The sequence below is a fragment of the Toxoplasma gondii genome, chromosome XII, assembly GCF_000006565.2.
Source record: "Toxoplasma gondii ME49 chromosome XII, whole genome shotgun sequence".
NCBI lineage: Eukaryota > Apicomplexa > Conoidasida > Eucoccidiorida > Sarcocystidae > Toxoplasma > Toxoplasma gondii.
The window spans coordinates 3,958,273-3,984,130 of NC_031480.1; the positions used below are offsets into that span (position 1 = coordinate 3,958,273).

General features: G+C 56.0%; 1 protein-coding gene across 1 annotated transcript; it reads right to left on the reverse strand.

Annotated features, from left to right (window-relative positions):
- Positions 1–1,218: 1,218 nt before the first annotated feature.
- TGME49_248540 (hypothetical protein) lies at positions 1,219–25,507 on the reverse strand (the record flags this gene model as incomplete). Its single annotated transcript, XM_018780867.1, has 19 exons — positions 1,219–1,628; positions 2,136–2,356; positions 3,458–3,552; positions 3,660–3,752; positions 3,874–3,998; positions 4,644–4,791; positions 6,838–6,961; positions 7,318–7,484; positions 8,831–9,646; positions 9,791–9,877; positions 10,474–10,982; positions 11,540–11,713; positions 12,710–12,836; positions 13,194–18,324; positions 18,677–18,778; positions 19,102–19,851; positions 20,725–20,827; positions 22,532–23,071; positions 24,367–25,507. The coding sequence occupies 19 exons, from the start codon at positions 25,505–25,507 to the stop codon at positions 1,219–1,221; spliced, it is 10,863 nt and encodes a 3,620-aa protein (XP_018635005.1).
- Between the last annotated feature and the right edge of the window lie 351 nt (positions 25,508–25,858).

A 25,858-nucleotide genomic window follows, 5' to 3' on the forward strand; every position in this document is an offset into this window, starting at 1 on the left:
GAAAGATGCCCTGCTTAAAACATTCCATCCAAACTGGATAAACATCAGTATACACGCGACCTCGTTTAACGACTCCACATGATGCCTGTCGGCATAGTGGGAGATACAACACGGGCATGCTTCTCAGCGACCACGGCTAAGGCCGCTGCTTATCGATAGCGACCGATAGGTACGTAGATAGCTCGATGCTTGTTTGGCGCTCGAAATGCGGAGTGGTCCACGGCGACAGGCGAGCGGAGCTGTGAACTGAAACCATTCACCGAATGTCAAGAGCGTGGAGGGTGCACACCATGAGGAAGGAAAACGGTCCATCTCCGCGTTTGACTCACCTCGTTTTCCTTCCCTTCTGCCTCCGGAGGCTCCGACAGACTGTCGAGTAAACTGTGCGCATCTCGCGTTCTCTCGCCTTCACCCTCCTCTGTCTCACCCTGATCTCGGATTCTGCCCCTGGCCACTAAGTCGAGATACGAGAGCAGGCAGGCAGCTACGCGAGCCACCCAAGGCACTGGCATTGTCCCAGTGTCATTACCAAGGCGCATGTTGGCGATTCCGTTTACGGGCCAGGGCGATTGCAGGCTGTGTCTACATGCCCACGGCGCCGTAAAGGGAGAAGTAGACTGTGTCCAAACGCGCGCTGTTCTCCGGAAGAAAACAGTGGCGGTGATCAACGAAGAGTCAGGTCCCGAGAGAGGGAGACCCAGGTGATGATAAATCTGAGCACACAAACTGGAAGGCGGGAGAGGAAGGCGGGAGGAGAAAAACAACGAGTGGACCACAAATGGCGAGAAGGTCGACACGGCGCAGGCAACACAGGAACAGAGAGTCGAGAGTACAGTACCACCCTCATTGGAGTCGAGACGACAAATGCGGCAGAAGATTCGACCGTACAAAACGACGACAGGAAATCGAGGCAGAGACCGACGGAGGGTGAAAACGAACTACCGGGAGGTAGGTCAGACTCGAGATGGTAAATCTGGGCACACCGCACTGAAGACGCAGATCCGTCCAGGACAAGGACCTCAACGCATCACTCCGGTGTCCTTGATTTCAGGGCAGACGTTTCCTTCTCCACGCAGTAGCGGCGAGCAGCAAAGGGAAAGCAGGCAACTGAGAGCAGAATGCACTCCGGCTATCGCAGAGCACGTCGGGGATACCTACAGGCTCTGCACTCGCACGACTGCCAAGGGCATTCAGAACGCTGAATAGTTTGATCAAAACTCACAAGTTCAGAAGGGCCGGCGCGTCGTCCTCTCTGCTGATCTGAGCCACTGTCGAAGTTATGAGAGCCATGGAAGGCGATGCACAGCCAATCATTCGTGCCAGTCTTTCGACATCCTCAATCTCGAGTTCGTTGGCCGGTTCGGACTCGTCTTCGGCTCTCCCCGGCTCGGCATGTCGACTCAGCGCGGCAGTCGAGAGGCCTCTCAGGTTTCCGCGTCCGACGTGGTATGATGCCGGAAAAGAAGAAGAAAGCGAAGAGGTGACAGACAGGGAAGAAAGCAAAGAAGGCGAAAGACGCTTCCCTCCCGGAGGCCGCACATTCTGAAGGGACAGGAGGGCGACGACTCGCAGCGCGTGAGGCGCTCCAGGATCGCAAAGCGTTGCGCTGGTGGCCACCAAGCCGAGCACTACGAAGAAGAAACAGAGTACGAAGGAGTCTCAAACGCTCCATTTGACGTCGAGGAATTCGCCCGGCTCTGGGCATCGACATCGCCAGCAGGAACCGGTTTCCAGCATTGAGCGAGTGACACAGTCCCAGAAAGAATCAACCGCAGCTACGGTGGCAGACAGGCTGGTGAAAATACATTCGCGGACTAAGGCTGCCTTCGTGTGTCGATGCGTACACAAACGGTGCCCGAACAGGAACGAAGCACCCGCGCAGAGGGCCAAAAAAAACAACCCACCACCTCAAATATGGCACACGCAAGCGTGCCTATTTTCAACCAACGGAGTTCTACCTTCTCACGGTCTCCACAGAAACTTCGTTTTTGCGGTGAATACAGACATATCTAGATATCTATCGATTCGCCTGTGCGTGTGTGTGTGTGTGTCTCCCTGTCCGTCCATCAACATGTTCGCAGAGTGAAAGGACGCATAGGGTACTATTTCTGGAGGGACAACGCGAGACCACGCACCCGTGAGGAGCTGAATGGGCTGGACTTGCTGTTTGGTCTTGGGATTCTCTCTCTTTTCTTCGAGCTCTTCGTGATTGAAGAGCCGCCGGGTCTGACTTCGAGTCTCCTTTCGCTCCGCTGTCTCGTCGGCGAAGGGAGCGAAAAACCGAAACAAAAGAGAAACCAGTTCGTGGCAGGACAAGGCGCCACTCAGGCATCTCTCGTGCCGGGGATTTTGCACTCTGCACGTCCAAATCACAAGCGCAGCCAACAAGCCCATGCCAGTCTGGAGACGGAGAACCGCGCGTAAAGGAAAGCCAAGGATGAAAGAGTTTAAAGAGAACAAGGCGAGCACCAACTGGAAGAGACAGGACGAAGTCGCGAGACGAACGAACGCACTTGGAGACGCCAGGTGAACTTCGCAGGCGAACAGCCCACGAGACGGAAACGCAGGGACAATAAAGTCAGACAACGGCAACGACATCTGCCAGCCGAACAACACAGAGAGGCCACAGACAGACACAGAAATGAACGACGGTGACACAACGAGTTGGAATACTGGTTTAGGTCGTGAAGCTCTTTCTTTACCGGATCCAAGATCTTTTGTGCTTGCATGGTTTCGAGAACACTCAGTAAACCTACGAGTCTATGCCTTGCACAAATAGCAAGGAGAAACGAAGATCCATCGACTGATGATTGCGGCTCGTCCCCTCCACTTGTGTACATCACCCTTCGCGCTAACGCACCGAACATCTATCAGCAAGTTTATATATATATGTATATGCGTGTGTTTGTGTATAGATACAGGCTCATCCGTACAGCCGCATGTGATCCCGTAAATACAAATGGACATGAATCTATACGAATGCAGAGAGAGAGAAACGAGGCAGACGAGAGTCGTTGACGAATGACAGTATAGGCGGCTGCGTGCATATACGTAGGTGAAAGACGAATTGGATTTTGCGTACGGGAGTACATCACGGAGAGTGGCGAGGTTTGTTGCTGGCAGGGTGAAAAGAAGGCGGGCGCCCAGATGCCGCCAGGTCGTGTTGAGTTCGTTGTTTCCGCATATGTAGAGGAGTAGGTGGGCTTTTAAATCGTGTGGCGACAAAGGCGTAGTTCGCCTGCCCCCGTCGTCGTCTCCTAAGTCTTCGCCTTCTTCACACCCTTCTGCTCTGCTGACTTGCAGGTCCTTCGTTGCCTTACGAGGAGAAAGGGAATGCGCTACGGAGACTCGACCTGCACCACAACCTGGCTGCCGAGAGCGAGTCGCGAGTTGGCGACTGGCAAGCCCAACAAGCAGCGCCTTTGCCTTTCTTTCTTGGGAAGTGACAAAGACCGACAGCAGCTCGTTTGCAGCTGAAGAGACCGTAAGGTAGAACGAGGCCTCTTGCCTTGCATTGACGAAGACAGGGCGCGCCTGGCGCAGCGCCCACGCCTGCGACGAAGGCATATTTTCGGCATCCCAAAAGTATTGAAGAAATGGAAAAGAAGTGAAAGCCGATGTCCCCGATGTAGGGTGTGCGGCGTCTTCACAGGGCCGACCGTCGGATTTGAGCCCCGCCGAGCGCCGAGCTGACGCCGAGGATCCACCGACTTCCTGGACTTCTCCGTCATCGTCTTCGGTTTCTTGGGGACCTGGAAAAGCATTGAGGGTAAATGTCCGTCGCGGTGCATGCAAGGACAGACACATCTTTAAGAAGTCTTCGGCCTGCTCTACACACAGACCTTCTCCGACGTCCTCTTCCTCAGTGTGCACCATTCGTCGCTTCCCTAAATCATCCAAGAGGGCGTTCCGATCGCCGCGTTCGCCCACCTTGGCTCTCGCACTGTCTCCGCGTCCGGTCGCTCCGTAACTGCTGTCTCCAAGCCCCCAACAAGTTCCTAGGGACGCATTCGAACAGAGACCAGATCCGTCACAAGACGAAGACGGAGGCAAGACAGGAAGGAGGCCTTCGGCTACGCATGCAGATTGCCACTCGACAGTTGACGAAAATGGCAACTTGCTTGCAAGCTTCTGCAAACTAAACAGGCATCTCTCCACCTGGGTGGGCGCTGTACTCGGTCCTGGAATTTCAGTGAATGCGGCGTCTCCTCCGGACCCGCTGCTGCTCTCCTTGTCGCTTCGAGGACCTTCGCCGCCGCCACACGAAACGGGGAAACGTTCGACGGATGTGAAGCGTCGAGTTCTGCTTGCTTCGGAAGGTATCTGAGCCAACCGACAGGCTGCTTCGCCAGCGAGGAGATCAAGCGACTTCTGTGCCTCTTTGCGGAGAAGCGGGCGAATACAAAAGAGCGACGCGAGCGGCAAACCCAGACAGTCCACTACCGACTCGGCAGGTCTAGGTCTACGAGATGAGGCAAGGAAAGAGCAATGAGAACGTGGAGAAGCCGGTGACGCAACATTCCCAATCAAGGCACCTTGACGAGGACGAGTGGTTGCTGACCCGTGCGACGACAGGGATTGAGAGGTAGCGCAGGTTCCTCTCGCGCCTTGACAGGATGGATCCCCTTGACCTCCTTCCTTACTTCCCCTGTTGCCTCCGCCCAGGTTCGCTGCATCGCGAGCGCTCAGCGTCGCACTGACAACAACACCACGATGCCCTTCTCGCCTTGTCACCGCGTCTGAGTGGCTCGAGTCCATGCCTTCTTCGTCACACGCTTCTGAGGAGGCTGCCTGTTCACACAGGCGATTGACGAGCGCCCGAAGAAGGACGAAGACGGGGCATGAAGACAAAAGCAGAGTCGCCGATCTTGTTTCGTTTGACTCGCGAGGAGTTGTGCGACGGTCGCGACGAGGAGGTTGCGCACTGGCAGCAGGTTGCACTCGCTCTGCGTTCGACCCCCCCGTTTGTGCCTGTCTGCATGCGTGAGCATCCGGTTCTTCGTCATGAGGCTTGCCAAGACGCAGTGCCGGCGAGGGTAAAGAAGCAGATGAAGAGACGGAATCCGGCAAGTGGCTGCATTCGTCCTCTCTTTGCTGAATCCGAGTTGGTGTGCAACGAGACGTCAGGAGTCCAACAAGCCCCTCTGGATCAGCGTATTTCTCTATCAGTGCATGTACCAGAGCATCGAAGAGAGGCGAAGGAAACGATTCGGAGAGAACGCGATTTCTGCAACTTCTGCGGTGTCTCCCTGCGAGTCTGTCGCATTTTCCTTCCTGCCTGGGTTCTCGGCACTCTTGCAGAGCCTGGTCAGAAGCAGGCATCGAGGAGCAGGACTTAGGAGCGAGAGATGAGGAAGAAAGGGAAGCGGCAGAAGGTCGTCGAAAAGATGACAAAACATTTCTAGAGGAAGGCGATTTCTCGGAACCACTGGACAGGACGTCGCCTTGCTCGTTCACCGCGACAGGCGAAGATACGGACATTGCCTGCCAACACACGCAGAACAAGGGGAACAAAGGCAAAGATTCACCAGCAAACGCAGAAGGCTGTGAGTACTAAGCGAAGTCTGAAAGAGCCCAGGTGGCTATGACACTGTGCGCACCAGTGAAAGCAAACAGAGGGAGAAGTCAAAGACAGGGGAACCGACTGCGCCTGTGATACTGGGTACAGACCGGAAGCCATCAACAGTTAGCATTATCTAGGCGACAGCTCGGATTCGACTGCTTCGGCCTCACACAAACGAGAACAACAACTGCAAATGCCCCTCTATCCTGTTGCCAGATTTGTTGGTATGTCGTCGTTGGAACTTTCCCCCGACTCGCGTCTTCCGCGTAGTTTTCTTTGCGTCCTACACTTCGAAGAGTCGATGATGAGGCTCCTGCGACGGTTGCGAGAAAGATGGTGAGAAGGAGCTGCGTAAACCTTTCCTGCTCTGCCTCCTCTGCCTCGAGAACCCAGTTTCCTTGTTGCCACGATACGTCACTCCCTTCTCTTCGTTGGGTGTTTGAAAGACTCGCCCCAGGCACGGCGTCCAGCAGCAGGCATGTCGACACCGCAGAGGAAAAACAAGCAGAAGGAGAACAATCAGCAGCGACAGAGGCCTCAGAAGAAGAAAGCGAGGAAGCTGAAGGAACAGACGAAGAAGACGATGCTGCCGCCGACGCGCTGGCATCCGCCTTCACGTTCTTTCGAAGAGCGAGACGATGTGGCGAGGCGGCGAGTGGAGGGAGCAGGCGGAGCAGAAACAGGAGAAACGCATGCAGTCGAGCGCTCGACGCCACTGCCGAAGGTAGCAGGACCTCGGCAACCTCCGACAGCAGCTTGAACCGTTGTTGCTGTCTCCTGAGAGACCCCGGAGGACCCAAATATCCCCGTACCGGCTTTACCAAGCCTGCTGTCCTGTTGACCGTTTTTGTCTCCCCAGACGCAGAGACCGAACAGAATGACGAGAAACCGAGGAGCTCACACGCGTCGGCGAGCACCGACGCTGACGCCGATTTCGGGAGAGGCAGAGGTCGACAGGCAAGGAGCCGCGACCAAGCGACGGGCATTTCGTCTTTCGTATTGGCAAAGAAACTCGCCCAAGGCGAGGTGCGAACAGAAAGCGTGTACTCGAGAGACAGCAGAAACACGAAGAAATGCGGCTCCAGAAAGTCACGGGAGAACGAGGGGAAAAACTGTCCAAACAGTCTGCGCTTGCTCGCCCTATGTGCAGCATACGCACCGCCACCAAGCGACCTGGAGAAGGAGGTGGAAGCCGCGAAAGAAGAATCATCGAAAACGGATGAATACCGGAGACAGGTGAATTGTTGCCCTGGCGTAAGGCCGAGAGTTCCAACCTCAGGATTGTCAGCCGGGACTCCTTGCGGAGGTGGACTCAGACATCGAGCGAGAGCCTCGCACGCAGTGAGGAAAGAGAGTCCTGAGAAGAATCCGTGGCAGTCTGCGAAGGTAAGAATCAGCCTGGAAGCGCAGCCACAGGAAGACGACAGAAAGGCACATCGCACGTAGAGGACTTCGGGGATTCTGTCGTAAGCTGGAGAACCGTGTGATGGACCGCTATCCGTGAATCAAAAACATCTGCGCTAAAGTTACTCGGGTCACTCAGACCACTTCAGACATACCTGATTGAACGATAAAGTGTAAAGCCAGAGACAAGCATTTGTACAGGCAAACAGATCCACAGAAGTCCACAGACATGCCCACATGGTGATGCGCGTATCTCGCGCGCTACAGGCGTTCATGAAGGCTTTGCGCAGCTCTTTCGAATCGTCAGAGGGTGTTTTGAAAAGGCGCTTCAACGCCCCATTCTGACTCACGTTGACTCTTCATCTGTTACTCGCTTCTTTTCCGTCCCCGTTGGTTCACTTTGCAACTTGAGCAAACACCCACCTAGCCACTGCTGGCAAGATATAGCCGTCACTTGCGGGTATCCTTCGAGAGGGAGTTGAACGCAGCTGCTCCTCTTTGGAGGTAGTTCTGGAATCTGCACCAAGTGAAGCCGACGCAGACGAAGCCGGGAGAGGTAACGACGGATGTGAAGAGACCAGACGTCGGTGAGCTGTCAACAGGCAGCCTGCCAAGACGAGCGACGCACGCGACTCCCTGAAGGCCGACTGGTCAGTTGCTGTCATGCCCGTGACCGCTGCAACAAAGGCCGCTGCTTCCGTGGTGTCCATCCCTGACACAAGACATGCTGAGACAATCAGAGAGAAACGCCAACAAGCATCGATGTTACAGACACCAGGACTACAGAAGCTCACGTCCAGACGAGCTAGGATACACCATCCGGATTCACAAATCTATCTATCTATCTATCAATCCAACTATATGTATGTATATATATATATATACATATATATATGTATATATATATATATATATATGTATATATTTATACGTATACATAAACACGGATAAGTGTTGATGAATTCGCATGATGCGAATCCACGCGTGAATTTGTGGTTAAAGAAAAACGGGTGCAAAAGCGACCACCGCTTCTTGAACCGTGCCGTCCCTCTTTTTCGTTTGCATGATGCTGTGCGTTGGGGGCTGGATCGCGTATGCAGCTTGTGGTTGTGAAATTCATTTAGCTTGTCATCTTTTCTGCCATTGCTCGGTCGATGTCCACTCTGAGGGTTCTGTCCCTGTCGCGGTCTGCCGGCGGGTCACTGTTACTATTTTCACCACCCCTGAGTCTTCCTCGCGGTCGCTTCCTGCAACCATTTCAGCGGAGTGCTTCCTCTCTTCGTGGGCTCGCTTCGACATCCAGGAACTCTCGACTGCGTCTCCAGATTCCTCTCATTTACCTCCTAGAAGCGTTGTTGCATGCATGCACATAAACTCGCGCGCGGCTTCCGACAGTCCCCTTCTGTGCCCTACACGAAAGACTCCGTTATCCACCATCCTATCGCTGGCTTCCTCATGGACTGTAGCATGCATGTCGGAGCGCATCCTGATCCACCTTCCCGCAGCATCCTCGTCTTCTTCTCCAGACACTCGCATTTGCCCGCCGCCATCAACGCGCGTATTCTCTGTCCTTGGCAGCATCCGTGAACCTCGGTGGTAGGGTGGTTGTTCTGCTTGCTTTCTTAGACCATCGCCGTTCCCACCGTCTGCTTCTCCCGAGGTCCAAGGCAAGGCAAGGCGCTGTCGTCGAGACGGCACCCATCGCGAGGAAGGAGAAGCGGATGAACAGAGGGACGCCAAGACACTCCAAGGCCAGACGCACCTCAGCCTCCACTCACGGCCAACGTAAAGGCTGTCTTCCTCCTCTTCGTCGCTCAGTGTCTCGGAGAGGGTCTGCGTCACGCATGGTGGTGTGGTTCGTACCCGAGAGTGTTCGATCTCGCCTCCCCGCTCCGACGCTTTCGCTTCCTCGACAAGTGCATGCGCTTCGAGCATCTCGAAACGGGTCCTCACACCCACTGTGGAGTCGTGAGCATGCCGGACTCGTTTCCGCAGAGACAGCCACTGGACAAAGAAGAACGGGAGGTGAGACAGACAAAGCTCCTGGACCGAAGGAAGGCTTTGGTGGTCTGCGATCATCGAGAGGACGTGAGAAAGTGCCTCTCTCAGCGGCGACGCGAGCCGAGATAGGGCCGTCGACAAAACGTCACGAACAACTGCGACGGTTTCTCTCCCGGCTTGCCAGTCCTTCCCCGACTCCTTCCGAGGTTCCTCGGAGATCCACTCTCCGTCTTTGTCACGGCCCGTCCGTAGTGCAGGTGCGTTGCAGGCGAGGCCATCAGCGTCCGCCAAGTTGCATCTGGAGAGCTGATGCAGCCCACTCCGATGGCGAGACAAACTGGGGACGATCTCTGGCGCCGCCGGAAGCTCAGAAGACGCAGACAGCATGCTGGGAGCCCGGTCCGACATCGGCAAATACCTGTGTGATACGTGTAAAGAATTGAGAGCTGCTGCCGCCAAATCATGACCCTGAAGAAGCGCCCAGAGGGCGTCTCCTGTCAAGTCTGGGACGCCGACGCAAGCAGCGGACAGAGCAAGGAGAGAGACGAGGTCACCACAGGGAATGTAGCCGTGACTCCAGTCAGTCGCAGTGGCGCTACTCTGGAATTGATTTCGGCTCCCGGCTGCATGCGTCAGGTGCTCGTCGCCTCCCGCAGAGACGGCAGCGTGACAAGGCGACTGAATGGCCGAAGGCGCGAGCGCGAAATGAGCAGGAAGTCGCGAAGAAGGGAGAAGGGGGGATTCGGAAGGAGGAAGCGACCGCAGGAGAAAACTCGCGTAGGACCTGAAGAGGTTGAGACGGAAAGCGAGTAAGCGTTGTACGGGCTTCAGGAGGTCTCGGAAGACGTCCGCGGCTTCGAACGCCTCCAACAAAACACAAACCGTCGAGGGTGCGAGCCTGAGGGAGACCTGAAGAGAGAAGTTGAAGCATGTACACGGATGCAGAGAAAGAAACGACGTGGTATCAATGGTGGGTCCACGGGGGTGGGTCTGAGTAAAATAGAGAACGTGCAGTAGGATGGAAACTGGGATTACAGAGGGAAGCAAAGATGGATCTCTGTGGACTGCCACAACGTTGGTAACTGCAAAACGAAGACACCCGAAAGGAAGAAAGCCGAACCAGCACTGATCCTGCTTTGTTATCGGGGGGACAAACGGACGATACGGAGGTGAAGCTCAGACGCGCTTCAGGGGGCCAGGCAGAACTGTGAAAAGACCACCCAGAAGAAAGGCAGCGACTGAGGCCGCCCGAGAAAAGAGAAAGCATGTCGACAATACTTCCCGGTCAGTTGCTACACGGGATGCCGGTTCATGGGATGAGTTAACAATCTTCAGCAACTTCGCTGTGAGTTGGATTTCGCGACACTGTCGTACTCTATTTTCTGTCTGTCCGGAGGTATACATGAGAGACGTCGTAAACCCGAGTAGAATCGCAGAAGCAGCCGTAGATCATTGAACCTTCTCTGAGTCCCCCACACTCCTCGAGTCTCGACTGAAGACCTTACCTCAGCCATGGTGGGTTCCAGTTGGTAGTCCTTGTTGTCTTGGAGACGTAAGTCGGGTCCATCTCCCTTCCTGCTTTGCCGCTGGTGTCTCTCCTCTCGCGCTGCAGCCGAGAGGACCCAGATCTCTTTATTCTTATCTCCCCTTCCATCATGACCGTTCAAATCGTTATCCGTCAGCGGTGTCTCTGTCTCTCCCATGCCGGAGCCTCTCCCTTTACTCGCGTCGCTCGCTTGGGAGCGTGTGGCTTCGCTGGCTTCATCGACGACTCTTCCCGAGAAGTCTTCAACGTCACTCTCTTCCTTCTCTTGTTCTCTCCCCAGAAGCAGGGGCGCATTCCGCTCGACAATCAAAGAGGCGAGAACATCCACGACGGCCTTGCCCACAGCCGCTTGTTCTCGCCTTGCCAGCGCCAGAAGCTCCGCTATCAACTGCCCCACCACACTCAGAGCTGCGGGAAGGACAGAGAAACCTCCAGGGCAACTGGCAGTTAGAGGTTCTGGTCCGAGAGCTGATGCGAAGCGTAGAAGCCGTTAGACAGAAAGCTCTTTTTCTGGCCACTAACGTTTTAAAAGACATACACATCTGGTGCGGAGAGCGCGAGCGTGGACTGAGAAGGCACCCAAGACGAAAGGACTGGTCAGGTCCCCAGATGGAGATGCTTCACCATGAATTCGTGGATTCATACGCTAGTCTGTACGGAATACACGGATCCGAGTCTTGATATGCTCTGAACTTGTCAGGCAAGCCGCTTGACACTCAGACCGACAGGTCGACAGAGAAATTAAGAACCCGAGATACGGACAGATGGATGCAATCACATACAGATTCATCGCAGAAGGTGAATCGTACACAACTCGTGACGGTTGCAGAAGGCCAGACAAATAGAGAATAGTCGAGACAGAGAAACATGGAGAGGTAGACGGAGGCTTCTAGGCACCTGAATAGGGATGCAAGTATGTACACAAAGCATACAGAGCGAAAAACAACCACGACAGCCATAGATCTTTGAAAGCCTGACTGCCGCAGTCGCATGGACGAGACCACGACGAAGCTCCCAAGACTTACTGTGAGGATCGCGCTCCTCCATTTCTTCCCCAAACATCGGGCTGTGTTCCGAGAATATCTCCACAACGGCTGTGAGAACGCTCTTCGCGTTCATCGCCTTCTTCAGAAAGTGACCAGCGGGAGACGACGGAGACGGTGGTTCAGTGTACGAGCCCACAATGAGCTCTGTGCGGCCTGCATGGAACGAATGATCGGGGAGTAGGAAGGAGCAGACATCAAGTACACAAGACAGTGAGAGGATGCCCATGACGCCTAAGAACCGTCCGTGACCAACGGGTATGCTCTCCAGCCGCGAAGGAAAGTTGTCCCTGAGCTGGACTGAGGCGTATGCCCCCAACCGGTTCGTCGGCAACGGAAAACAGCACAGCCCCGCGCACTGTGTGTGCGCGCTCAGCTCTGCTTGCTCTCAAAGGAGTCCTCTACGCATGTTTTCACGGTTTTGCACCATCGTCTAAACGTCAGACTGAGACAGGACCTCAGCATTTTACTGAGTAGAAAGGAGTAGTAGAAGCAAATGCTTGATCGTCGGCTCAGCCTCTGTTCATCGAAACGCATGCTGCCTTCACCAGAGAGAAGGGAGAAATACGCGGGGGGCGCGACGTTTGCGGCTGCGGAGTCGCGCCTCCACCTCTCTCCCAGTCAAGCGTTTTGTGTGCATGCAGGATACCTGTGAAACGTCTTTCTCAGTCCACCACTAACCACAGTAGAGACGACCAGTGGAGAGCAACTCCTGTCTGCATCCTGGTCTATCGTTAGCTGTGGTCACGTGCGAACAGACTGAAACCGGACTCGGGCGAGGCTCACCGGCGTCGTCGAGAGGAATGAAGAAGGCCCGACACAAGACAGCGGCTATCGAAGGTGAGGCAAGCGGCGATGGGTCATGTATTCGGACATGCGCGTCATGCGTTTCAACATGTTGGAAAGAATCCAACAGGCGGCGAAGGCCTTGCGTGACCGAGAGAAGAGTTACCCCAACTTGAGACGCAGAAGCGGCAGGCGCGGCCACCACCAGGTTTGCAGCAGTGGTCACAAACCACGCGAGAAAAGGCTGAAACGAAACAGAGAAAAATCCGCAAAGTCACCGCGGTGATGCGCATGCGACACAGGGGTGTGTGAGGGTCTCTGTGACTGGTAGAAGAGGGAACAAGATGCTTTTCGCACGTTACAAACCGAAGCGGAGGCCAAACATGGGCGCCAAGTTGAAACCGAAGAGAGCAGCACACTTGGCAGTTTGCTTGTTCGAGAGCGGAGTGTCACTAACTCCAAACCTGCGACCTCTCATAGCCGTGGAAGCGATCTGAGGTACCCAGAAGACAGCCATGTCCCCACCCTTGCTATTTCATGCCTCCACGGCTTCGGGCGCCTCCTCGACGGATCTCTCCGACGGCTTCTAATGCCATTTGCATGCCAGTTGCGATTTATCCGCGCACAGGTGACCCTGCGACTCTTCAGTTCAGCGCAGTTCGCTTTTGACTTGGTCAGGTCGTCAGCGACATTTTTTGGCAACGATCTGCCGCTAGACGCGACGCTGACTCAGACAAGCTGCCAACGGCCAAGTGACTGAAAAAATCCTTATGTAGCACCACGACTCTAGGTGGAACAGACAACTCTCAACGTCGCTTCTCCATCGCCTCCTCCCGCCTCCAGCGCTTACTGGCTGAAGCAGAGCAAGGGACGCCTCCATTGCAATCACGCTCGCCACTGCGTCCAAGAGACTGAGCGTTCGTTTGCCTGCCTCATCTCGACCAACGAAGGTCTCGCCTTCTCCCTTTGCGAGACGCTGAGCCTGCGGGTCTTCGATGCGCATGCACTCAAAAAACTGGCCGAAAATCGCTGGGCCGCCGCCGCGAGCCCAAAGGGCCTCGAGGCTCGCGGGCGACCGCGATAGCGACGACGAGAACGAGGAGAGGGGACGAACGAGGCGTTCACAGCCATAACGCAGTTCTTGGCGTTCCCCCTCTGGGTGATCGTGACTCATGCCCTGGCGCTGGCGTTCTCCAGCGTCTGTTTCGCTCGCCAGAAAAGACGAACGGCAGCCGTCCCTGCTCATGCGTTCATCGCCATCCGTCGCGGCAATGGACTCCCAAGACGTCCGACATGAACTCGCAGGTTCCGAGCCACGGGTCGCCGCTTCGAGGTGGAGGAATGAAGAGGCAGAAGCGCCTGCAACTAGTGCATGCAATAACTCGACGCACACCGCCCACAGAGGACGGTGGTGAAAAGGTGCAGGATGACTCGAATCGGTACCCGAGAGAGGAGCGAACGAGGAAACGGAGACACCCGCCCCCTTGTCGCTTGCCCCGCATGTCGTCGGATGGCTCTTGGTTTCGCATAAATCTTGGCAGAAGAATTCTACTCTTGCCTGCAGGTTGTCTTGCCTATCTTCACCTGGATCTTGCATGCAGAGATCTCTCTCCTTTACTGGAGTACTGGGATCAAAGGCCTTCCTGTTTGTGGTGCATCCACGCATGTTGTGAGTACAGAGGAAGCTGCCCAGTGGAGAAACTTCCTCTTTTCCTCTTCGATCTGTGAATCCCCTAATAGCTTCAGGCAGTTGAACGGAGCAGGGACAGAAGCAGCTGTCGGGCGCCGAGGAGAAGACCGAGAAGACTGAGAGTGATGTGAGCAAAAGACGCATCAGGGTGAAGGTCGAAGGTACTAGGGCATCCTGTGAAGATTCGAAAACGTCTCCACTTTTCCCGGCGTCCATCTCGGTGTCTGTTTCCGCGAAAGCTGCTGCCGTTCCCAGGCGTCCCTCAGTATCGGTGTTTCGATTCGAAAACGACGAAAGGACAGAAACCTCACGACAGACTTCACGGTCTTCATCGCTGCTGCGGCTCCATCGGCCTGCGACTGCATTCGCGACGCGTGCATGCTCTTCATCCTCGTTGTCTTCTGTCCATCGGCCCTGGATTGTTTCGTGTAGCCGCCCGCTGTTCAGAAAGAAAGAGGAGAGGCGTAAACTCAGAGCTTCTCCTCTTCGACACGAACTGTCTAGAGGCGTTCGAGCTGGGACCGAGCTGCTCACAGATGCCACCACCAAACTGGCCAGAAGCTGAAGGTGCATGCAGGTGAGTCTCGGGCTCGAGGAAAAGCTGTACAGCCTCCAGTAAGCGACCGACCCAGTTGCGGTGACCTCCGGACTTGCCACAGGCCCCCACGATCCGCTGCTCTCCAGCGCCACTAGCCGAGTCTCCCTTTGGCTTTCCCATTCAACTCCAAACGCTCTACTCCCTGTGGCTTTCGCTCCGTCACAAGACATCCATTCGCTTCTCCGGACGTCCCTCCGATCTCCTGCATGCATCGCCTCACCAGTGGACTCGCCGGCATTGACTCCCGGTTTCTCACTCGGAATCACAGAGGCACCAGAATTGCGTCTTGGGCCTTTCTCTTGCCTATCTCCCGCGTAGCCGCCGGCCTGCTCGCCGCTGTGCACTCTGAACGCGTCTCTCTCCCAGATTTCCTTCTCCCTTCCTGCTTCTGCGTCATTGGCCTTCTGTCCTTTTTCGGCTACAAAGCACAGGCCTTCGCCGTGGGTTCTGCGCCCAACAGGCACAGCGTCTGCTCCATGCGCGAGGTCGCATGCAAAGCAAACAGGCTGGGACGGGAGGCCCTGCGACTGAAGAATCACAAAGCTCTCGGTCCACAACTTCCAAAGAGCCTCCACGTGACTTGGATCGGGGCTCGAGTCATTGAGTTCGTCTTGACTCTTTCGGACTCGGCTTCTGTCGCCAGGCGCTTCTCTCTGTTGCTGACTTTCTACGAGCAGATTCCGTGAAACGTCAAACGCTTTTCGCTTTCCCCTCGGTTGGTGTGAAGCCGAATCGCCGTCGCTGTCTGCCGACCGTCGTGCCGATGTCTCGTTCTTGTCTTCGTCCAAACTGTCAGACCTTGAAAGCGTCTCCGAACTGCAGACGTCCCTTTCCCTCCCCAGCCTCCCGTTGCTTCTGGTTTCATTCCTTCCATGAGGTCTGCGTGCCTCAATTCGCCTGGGCTGCTCACCCTTCCGTTTTGGTTCAAGAACGCACGAAGCGTCGCCTGCAGAAGCAACCGACGGCAAAGGCGACTCAGCCGTTGTACAGGGACGGCGCACCGCCGGGCAAAAGCCCCCAGAAACTCGGGATGTGTATTGGGGATGGAGGGAGCGAAGGAAGAGGCCAAGCAGACACTCCACAGCTAACCAGGTGGCACAGCCCGCGGCACAAGCCTCCAGAGGTCTCCACAGGAGTCTCTTTCTCGGTCCTCTTTCTGCGTCCGTACGCGTGCTTCCGCTCAGGCTTGCGGTGAGTCTCTGCGCGTCTTTCTCGCCGACAGGCCCGACCTTCCTGATCCTTCTGTCGCACTCTCGATCCCCGGAGCCGTCCGACCCAGACGAGGAAGAAACGCGGGAGGAGGTCGGCGAAGCGGAATCCGACAGAGCGCCCTCTGTGGATCTGCGCGTTTTCCTTGTGCTTTTGAACGTTGTGAACATTGCCATGTCGTCCGAGGGCTCGTTTCGCGAGGTACCCGAGGCAAGCGAAGTCCCCGGCCTGCGCCTAGCAAGAGGCGCCACCCACAGCTCGGCCGGAAGGACAAGTGAAGCAATGCGAAGCGATCGAAGAAAACGAGAGGCAGCCGCCACAGCGACCGAGAGCGAGACTGAAGGGAGAAGGCGTGCCGTCTCCCATGGGAACTTTCTTGCGTCCAGAGACGCCGAGGCAGTGGAAGAAGCAGAGGCAAAAGGAGCAGCGTTCGCGCAAGTCGAACGAGATGGGAGCGCCGCAGAACATGAACGCGCGTAGAAGTCCTGAGTGTGCCTCCCTCGTTGACTGCGGCACCTGCCGCTTGCCTGGACGTGGAAGAGCGAGAGGAACTCGAGAGTGGTCTCTACATGACTGCTGTAGAAAATGCCAATCACCCTTTCTGGAAAGCGCGAACTAAGTGATGCAGTCTCTGTTGCTAAAGGCAGACCTATCACGGCTGCAGAGTACAGATCATCCCCCAAGCTGTCTTCCGGTTCCTCTGTCTTTTGCTGAGGAACTGCATGCCATCCGACACGGTGTAACCTGGGAGAGCGCGATGCGCACCCTGGATCGCTGGGTCGGCACTGTGGGGTAGCCGCCGATGAGGGCCTGCTGGTTCTGAGAAGGACGAGGGGAGACGGGCAAGACAATGACGGAACAAGAGGTAGCGGGAGAAACCGGAACAGAGAAGAAATGTCGTTAAATCTAGACTCGATTTGCCAGCACGACGAGGCCGAAGGGGCCAATGCGCCAACAGACAACCCAGAGGGAACGCCCTCCGCCGCAGCAGCGAACGGAGCAGATGAGTGGAGAAGAGGCGAAGACAAAGAAGACATTTCCGAGAGACGGAGAAGACGAATAAACAGCGACTGGCAAGTTTGATAACGATCTCTGTAGATCGCTGCAGGGGCGAGCAAGCCAACAGAACAAGCAAGGGGATATGGCAAAGCCGAGTCTGACCACATAGGACACTCCGGAGATAGGACTAGGGTGCCGGCGGCGGCCGGAGCTTCTCGGGGGCCTTTGCAAATGCACATTGGTTCAGGGATCTCTGTACTGTCGTCACTCGCCAGGGCAGCTGATACCGAAGGCGAAGGGGATCGAGACACCGTTGAGCAGAGCGACTGAGGAGTACGTCTCGCGCACTGGTCTGCTGTTCCAAATGAAAGCAGCAAGGGCGACGCAGACGGACATGCCGACCTACAGTAGACCAGATCACAGAAACGCGTGAGTGACGGCCTTGGGTTGTTCGTCTGGGAGACCGAATGTGAATCTTGCAAGCTCGGTGGAGACGATCCGAATGACGGAAGTCCTACAGAGGTCCGAGGAAGCGGAACAGACAAAGTCGAGACTGGCCCATCTGGGGGAAGCAAACGGCTGTTTGTGGCTGACGGGGGGCGTACGCTTTGGAGAGGCGCCGAGTCTGCATCTTCCATAGTTCCCCTTCTTGCCATGTTTCGCAGCAGGAGGGGAAAGAGAGACCAGAGCGAGAGCGATGCGAGGGACGCCCAGGCTGTGGATGCACGAGAGGCCGATGAGGAAGGCAGAGGCCTAGCAAACGCATAGGGCATCCACAGCCGCGCCATCGGATGCTCTGTCAGTCCTGTCTCTTCAGCCAGAGAGGCTTCTTCCTGGGTGTTCTTTCGACTCCCGCTTTTGCTCGGCCGTCGCGTTTTCTCTGCGTCGAAGCGCCAGGGTCCAGCGCCCTTCGGATCAGGCGAGAGGACGTGAGGAAGCAGATACCGCAGAAGCGCGTCGGTGGATGATGGCGACATCAGGGAAGGATGGCGAAGAACCAGCACAGAGAACAGCTCGAGGAGCCAGGGAGAAGGTGGAAACAACGCAGACGAAAAGACGCGCAAAGGAGGAATCCCAGGACCCGGGTCTACCCCGGAAGAGGTCTGGCGTCCCGGCAACGCAGCCGAATGCGAAGCGAGCGTCGAGATGCTTGGCAGGAAGGGCGGCGCGAGGAGCAACGGCACAGCGCCTCGCGTGAGTGCCCGAGGAAGAAGAAGAAGCAAGAGCTGGAGGACCCGAGAAAAGGACGCGAAGACGAATTGGGGAGAGAACGTGAGTGACGAGGAATCGCCGGAGTCCAGAGCGACTGTCGTTGTCATTTGCATCTGCTGCTGAACGAGCGCGTCGAGGACGGCACTCGCATGCGACAACGAGGCGAGAAGAAGAGACACAGGGAGCGAAGAGGTCACGCACGACGAAGAAGGAGCTGCGAGGGCAACAAGTGACGGCACCGTCTCCAAACGCGTTCCTCCCAGATCGCCGCATCTGACAAATGCATGGAAGCACAGGACCACCGGAGAAATCGCTTAATGTTGCACCGTAGGATGTTGAACACACCCCTTCGTGGAGGCGAAACAGAAGTAGTACAAGCCAGCGAAGCGGAGCGCAGCGACCACAAAGAAAGTGAAGCGACGCCCGCCAGTCACGTGCAATCACCTCGAGCGCAACAACCGATGCTTCGCTCCCCAGACGAAGTGGATTAGAGGTTCCTGTTTCTTCCTGCCGCCTTTCACTTGAACGATTGGATAACTGTAGAACGGTAGCGAAGTAGCGAGACAGACGCGAGGATAAACGCACCTCACATCGGACTCCAAAGGCGGAACGTGTGTATGCATACGTATCCATCGGACCGTCGTTTACATGTGAAGCAGGGACGGCACAGAAGAGTGAGGAGAACCAGGGAAGCGCAGACAAGCCCATGGGGCCTCTAGCGGCGTGCCTGCACGACATACCGCCCAACCCAGGCGACTAGAAAAACCAAAAGAATCTTTTTTACAGCCTCCTCATGTCGAACGGGCTGTGAACGGTTCGACACACAGACACGAAGGTCGGGCTCGAGTTTTCAGGCTTCAAATGTGATGCTCACGAAGAACACACCACCACAACTGCATCCGGTAAACAAAGACTTTTCACACGGTTTTGTTAATCGAGTCGGTTTCACCGTGTGTGATATTTCTCATTGTCATGTCGATCAAATTCCTACTCGCAAACCACCGTTGTCTTGGAGACAATCACTTTGAACACCGCATACTGTCGACCTACTTCAGCGTTGAAATGATGGCAGCGTGATTGAGAAGCTGACTGCTCAAAACAGGAATTTTCCACGCAGACGACGTCTCCTCTTCGCTGCCGTAGTCGTCGCTCTCCGTTCCATCTCCGGCGACCGAAGCGACTCCTTCGAGTTCATCGCCTGATTTGAATACCTCCACGCTCATCGCTGGCTCTTCTCTCCTCTCGCTGGTGCAACGCGAACGAGCCGAAGGGGATGTAGTGGCCGACGCGGCTCGCGACGCTGGTGAGGACGGCAAATCGAGCATGCGGCAGTCGAGTCGCTCTTCCGCTGTATCGCATGCGTCCCTGACTCTTGAGAGCGCCTCGTGTCTCTCGCGACCTCCTTTTTCTCCCCGTGCTGTCTGGCCCTTCCTGTCTCCCAGTCGCCACTTGTGCGCGTCTAGTGGCACTGAAGGTTTCATCGTCGTCTCTCCGATTGGTGTCTCATCCAGCGCGTCCGCGGGACCTTCGGATGTCATCGCGCCGTTCAAACCGAGCCGAGGGTACAGAGGGAGAAGCAAGAGACTGCTGAGGGCTTGCGCCAGAGCAACGAAATGCCCCACAAGTGAGCTCGCTGACGCCCGGTGCCTCCCAGACGAGACGGCGAGAGACGACAAAGACTTTAGCACGCAAACATATCTCTCTCCTAGTACGCGAAGGAGCGGCAGAAGTAGGCCGAGCGAGGAGGACGACGCAAAGGCCGCGCCGGCTGACTCGCAGAGCCGCACAACGAGGAGCGACCTAGCAAGGGAAACCAATGCAGAGAAAAAGCGAGAAGGGGAGCATGTGAATTGCACGCAGGTAAGTGCCAGGCTGGTGTCTGCAAAGACGCCTGATCTTTGCGACACCGCAAAGGTTGTGACACAAGAGAAAGTTGATCCTGTCAGCAATGCTCTTCGAGATTTAAATTCGTAGTTCACCCCCCAGTGTACGACCCCAGCAGACGTTAGAGAGAGGGGAAGGCAAAGGAGAATCACGAAACATGGTCATGCAAGATCCAGTCCTCCTGGGCTATTGGCGGTTTCCTTTCCTTACCACATTTGCCGCTGCACATCAGAATTTGCTCCTTCAACTTTGCTCAAGATGTAGGCGATCGTCACCTGTTTTGCGGTTCTCCTTTTGCGACGGGCACGCAGCGAGTTCCTTTCTTCTCTCGCTCGACTCTCGACATTGTTCACATCTCCTTTCGTCTGTGTGTCAGAGCTGCTTCCTGGCATGCTCCGTTCCTCTTTCAGTAATCTTTGCACGCCCTCGTCTTCGTCGCTATCTTCGTCTCCATGCCTGTAGGTGGGCCGGAAGGCTGGTGGCCTCATCGCAGCATCTGAAAAAGCGTCTCGAATATAGGACGGTTCTCTGCCTCGCCTCTTCGCTTCTGAGGGACGAACCCCCTCAGCGGTCCCTTCCCCCTTCTGCCGCTTCACGCCTCTGCATGCGTTTCTCTCGCTTTCTTCCACCTCCGCGTCAAGTGTCTCCCTCACCCCGGTTCCGCGGCCTCTCCGGAGCCGCGACGGTGGGCAGGGCGAGCCACCGGAGGCAGGCAGAAAGGACGAGACTGAGGAAGAGAGAGACGAAGAACCTGAAGCAGCGTGCAACGACGAGAAGAAGGAGGAAGACCTGGTGAACCCCAAGAGGCCTGGATGATGGTGAGCAGCCTCCCAGATGGTCTGCAGAAGAAGATCGAGGAGCACGACGCGCATGTACCAGATGCCTCCTGAACCTTGATGTCTGCAAACGCACAAAAACGCGCGAGAGCAACAAACGCCAGAGAAAGGCGCGGCATTCATTGCATCAGTTTCGGTGCCCAACGATGGGGACGACCGCTCGAGAGAACAGAGCACAGAATCGAGTCGCGATCGCGCAGCTAGGATGGCAAACACACATGAGGAATTCAGGTTGACAGCACACTGAAACGTACAAGGTTCGCCAGGAAGCGATACACGTAGATACGCGCGTCGCTGCCGAAACCAGCTGACACTGTAGAGCTTGGATCTGGATCGCAACCAGGAACTGGAAGCGCAAAAGATTCACAAGTGTGTAGGAAACAAGATTCGAACTCGAGATGGGCAGGGGCAGTCGACGTGTGACAAGGAACAATGGAATGTTTTCCAGAGCTGAAGCACTGGCATATCCCAGTGGACAGATCCGAAGAGCCAGCCTCCAAGGGGGGTCACGATGGTGATACGTCAACGCTGCTACGCAATACCCGTGGACGCATGGACAGATAGCGAGAGTCAAACGCATGCAGAAATGAGGAGAGCCAGATGGATACGGAGATGCAGCAAGGAGCAGAGAACGACGGAGCGAAAAATCAAGACACAGCAAAACACACAGACAGAACTCCATCAACAGAGAACAGCGCATAGTGAGGTCAGCGTCGCTACGGAGATCCAGATCGCTACGGATATACAGAAATATAGTCGACTCGGGGCTTCAGGTTCTGACGGTCGTACGTAGAAAGGAAGTCTTCATCTGAGCCAGGAAACGTCTCAAGGATTTGGAGAAATCTGACGCTGCAGGTCGTGTGGCAAATTTCTTCGATGGACACTCGACGGGAGGAGGCGGCGAGCGCATGCGCGTCGTCTACGTTGGGCGCTCGAAGCGACGAAAAGTACTGCGGAAGTCGGCGAAGCAGTGCGCCAAAGAGACGGCCCATACACTCTGAAATGGATACAGAAGGAACGAAGAAACGCGACACGAAGTGTGGGTCACATTGTCGCAGTTCTGGCGGCAGTGCAAACGGATGGCATTGACAGGGAGGGGCAGAGAGAAACACAGACTGCGACAGCTGAGGATACGAAGGACAAAGGAGAGGAGGGAAGGAACCTCCACTGTCTGCTGTGTATGCATCTGAAGCCAGAGTCTACCGGTTGGTTCATTGCGATTCACACATCGACGCAACGCGCCAAACGGAAATGCAGACATCTGGTCGAGAACGGATCGAGAGCGCGATGTGACTTAGGGAAGAGCTCCCTATAAGAACGCGCGTCGTGGTCACCAGGCACTCGGACAAACTCCCGCAAGAGGGAAGGCATCAGCTGTCTCCAGAAACATTCTTCAAGAACGCAGGAGAAACTTGTCAACAGAGAAAAGGTTACTCAGCCGGTCACAGGGTGCGCCTTCCAGTTGGGCCGCGTTCTGATCGATAGTCGAACGCGTGCAGGGACAGGCGTTGGGCTCGGAAACGCATCTGCATGCGAAACAGCTATTCCAGAAGCGGGCAAAGGAACGTTAAACATCCCCAAATCATAGCTCGCCGGCCCAAGAAGCCTCTCGCCACGCTTCCGTTAGCGTCCGTGGTACATTCATACTTGGCGTTGAGTTTTTGACCGGGCGTTTTGCGCCACAAAGACGCGCGGCTGCAAACTCGGAATACCCACCCCGTGAACATTCGATGCATGCGCTCCGTTTCCTGTTTCTTTACCTGCGTCGCCAATGAAGGCCGGAAGAACCGCCCGTCCTGTGGTGCCTCTCGTGAGCATGAGAGTCCATCTGACGAGACATACGGCATTCCATTTCGCGGCTTCGTCGAGGTGGACCCACACATCGTCCTGGAGGAGGCCCAGGAGAATATCCACAACTAGAGGCTCTCGCGCCTCCGCACTCTCGTGTCTTGTCTCGTCTTCTGGATGGCCACTGGAGTCGGCCTCGCTGATCTCCTTCTCTCGCCAGTCTTCTCGTTTCGCCTTCCATGGCCTACAAGCGTCAGCGTCCTCCCAGACTCCCTGCAGTGGACGGCTCTCTGTCGCCGACTCGGGAGCCTCCACGCGACCCAGCTGAATGAAAGATACGTTTCGCGCCCCCAGACGAGAAGACGAGCGCCAAGTTCTCGAGCCTTCGTAGCGCTGGCCGTCGATCAGCTGCACACCGTCGTCCGACACACTGCGCGACCCATGCGCCGATCCCCGCCGCGCCTCGAGGCCGCGCATGTCGCGCGAGAGAGAGTCGCTCGCAGACGATGAGGCTGCAGTCGCAGACGAAGAGGACGATGAAGAAAACGAAGAGGCACCAGACGAAGCAGATGCAGAAGAAGGAGGGGATCGAGACGCAGCTTCTGTACGCGTGGTGAGAAAGAACAGACGCTCTCGGAAGAGAAAGGGGAACCGCGAGACGAGCTGAAGGAGACAAGCCAGTGCCCCGGCTGCCACACGAGCGTCTTCGGCTGAGAATGGAGACAACGCAAGGACTGCGGAAGAAGCAAGAACTCCCGAGACCGGCAGAAGGCGACGCGGGTGAAGGAGGCCTTCCAGCGTCCGGAGAAGGGAGCAAAAGGCGCTATTGGCTAGCGGCGAGAGACTGCGAGACACTGATGGAGATGCGAAGAGAGACAAGGCAATGCAAAGGCACTTGTGTGTCGAGGAAAACGAAAGCGAGAGAAGGCGAGAGAGGAGCGCTGCAACCAAAGCCACACACATACACACAAGAGAGGAGGGGGAAATGAAAAGAGAAAGAAACCCAAGGTACTGCGACTCAACTGGTAACAAAATCAGTGAGAGAGTAGTTGCACCTCTGCTTGGTAAAACAGGCCCATGCAAACGTATGGACAGGGAAGCCAGTTCAAGGCCTAAACAGGCTTGCCGCGATACAGGCAAAACGAAAGGGAGACTAGCGCCCCCTTTTCCAGACTCCACGACTCAGCCTAGACGCCGGACAGAACATCGAGACCGATCGACACACAGCCGGTGTCCACAGCTCCCTACAGGTGTATCCGCATACGTATGTTTGCATGAATAGGTAACTATACATAAATGTAGACTTCACAAAGGGCATGATAGCCACGGGCGCACCGTGTACGCCGCCGATGTTTTGCGTCCTTTGGAGACGACCCTCAGAGTGGTTAATTTCTTCATCCAGCCAATCTTGCAAGGCCCCTCTTCCCCTGACGCGCACTCACAGCTCGAGTCTTCGATTTCTGCGCAACTGCACCGACACACCCTCCAGTCGAGGCGAACAGCCGTCAAACATAAACCCGCCTTCCACTTCTTCGCTTTTCCCATACATATGTACATATTCTATACATATACATTTGCATATACATATATATATATATATATATATGTGAGTGTATGTCGTGATTTGCATGCTTGTACGAATGCATATATGTATATATTGTTGGGTACACCAGCACAGCTGCACGATGGCGGATGTCGTATGTGAACACTGCGAAGCGCGTCGTGAGTGTTCGCATCATGTAAGGGGAGTTGTTGAAGACGGAACCGTCCGTGAGTGGAGGCCCCCCAGGGCCATCTGATCACGTACCTTTGACGAGGTCCGAGGGGAGAACTCGAAGGTAATTTTCGTTCCTCACGAGTTGCTGGAGAATAGACAAGAAGCATCCTTCCCACCTGTCAGCAGCTGCGTTCCAGTCCTCTTCGTTTCCTTCTTCGCTTCTTTTGTCCCCGTCTCTGAAATTGAGAGAGGCGCCTTTTCCGCCTCTCTGGAAGTCGCCTTCCTCGAGTCGCCAGCCCCGGTCCCCCGCAGATTCGCCTTCTCTGCTTCCGCCTCTCTTCTTGGTTTCGCCGTACTGCGAAGCCGCCTGCGAAGCTCGCTGCAGCAGCCGAAGGCGGCCGGAGTTGGGTCGAAGCCAGTCGCCGCCGTCCGCCGCAGTCGCTCGCCGCTTACGTCCACAGGCGAGGAGGAGCAGCAGAAGCTCTTTGACCACGGCTGCGGCGACTGGCCTCAGTCGGGAGCCGCAGGAACAGACCGAGCGCGCGTCTCTCTCCCGCGCGCGTCCCGACCTCCTTCCAGTCTCTTGGCGGCTCGGCCTCAGAGCCTCCGCCGAGGAAGACGAGAAAGACGAGGAAGACGAGAAAGACGAGGAAGACGAAGAAGACGAGAAAGACGAGGAAGACGAGAAAGAAGCAAAGAAGTCATCTGAATCTCCGCGATGGTCACGTCCTGCCTCAGCTCGACACCCGCGGCTGCCGTCGTGAGGACGCAGCTCTACGTGAGCGGTCACAGAGCTGGAGGCAGACTCCGATTCAGACCCCCAGCCGTTGTCCGAGCAAGGCTCCGAAGCGCCGTCTCGCCATGACGAACGCGAAGACGAAAGGGCAGCGTAGTCCGAGCAGGACGACGACACCGTCGATCGTGTTTCGATGGCGTTGAAGATCTTTTGAATGGCGATCGCGTCGTTCGGACAGAGGGCGGTCGGCTTCCTTCGCGGCTTGCCGATCCGAGAGACGGTAGGGGAAGGGAACGCCCGGGAGAACTGCTGGCGGGCAACTGCGAGGAGACAGCCAGCGAGGTCACCCCAGAGCTCGGGAGCTCGGAGGTCCACAGAGGAGAAGAGGGTGTCGTCGCCGAGAATGTCTGCAATGTCCTGCAAATGCCGGCGCTGCTCTGTGGCGCTCGACGCAGACGTCAGCGCCGAGAGCGTCAGCGACAGCCGGCGCTCCATTAGCAGCAACGTAGAGGCGAGGGAAGAAGCAAACAGCCCAGGGGCGAGGACGCAGACAGAGATGCAGAGAGATAAACGAGAAAAGAGAGAGAAGAGAGAGAAGAGAGATAAGAGAGAGGAGAGAGAGAAGAGAGAGAAGAGAGAGAAGAGAGACAAGAGAGACAAGAGACGAGGTGAAACTAGGGAAGAAACCAGCGCCAGCAGCTTTCTCGCACAGTGGTGAAAAACAGGGTGCGCCGACGCGAGGCAGAGACAAGAGGGGAGAGCGATGAATTGAAAGGAAAAGAAAGTGCCAGCCCGGGGAAAGGCTGGCGGGAGAACAGGAAGAAGAGATGAGATGAGAGGAGACAG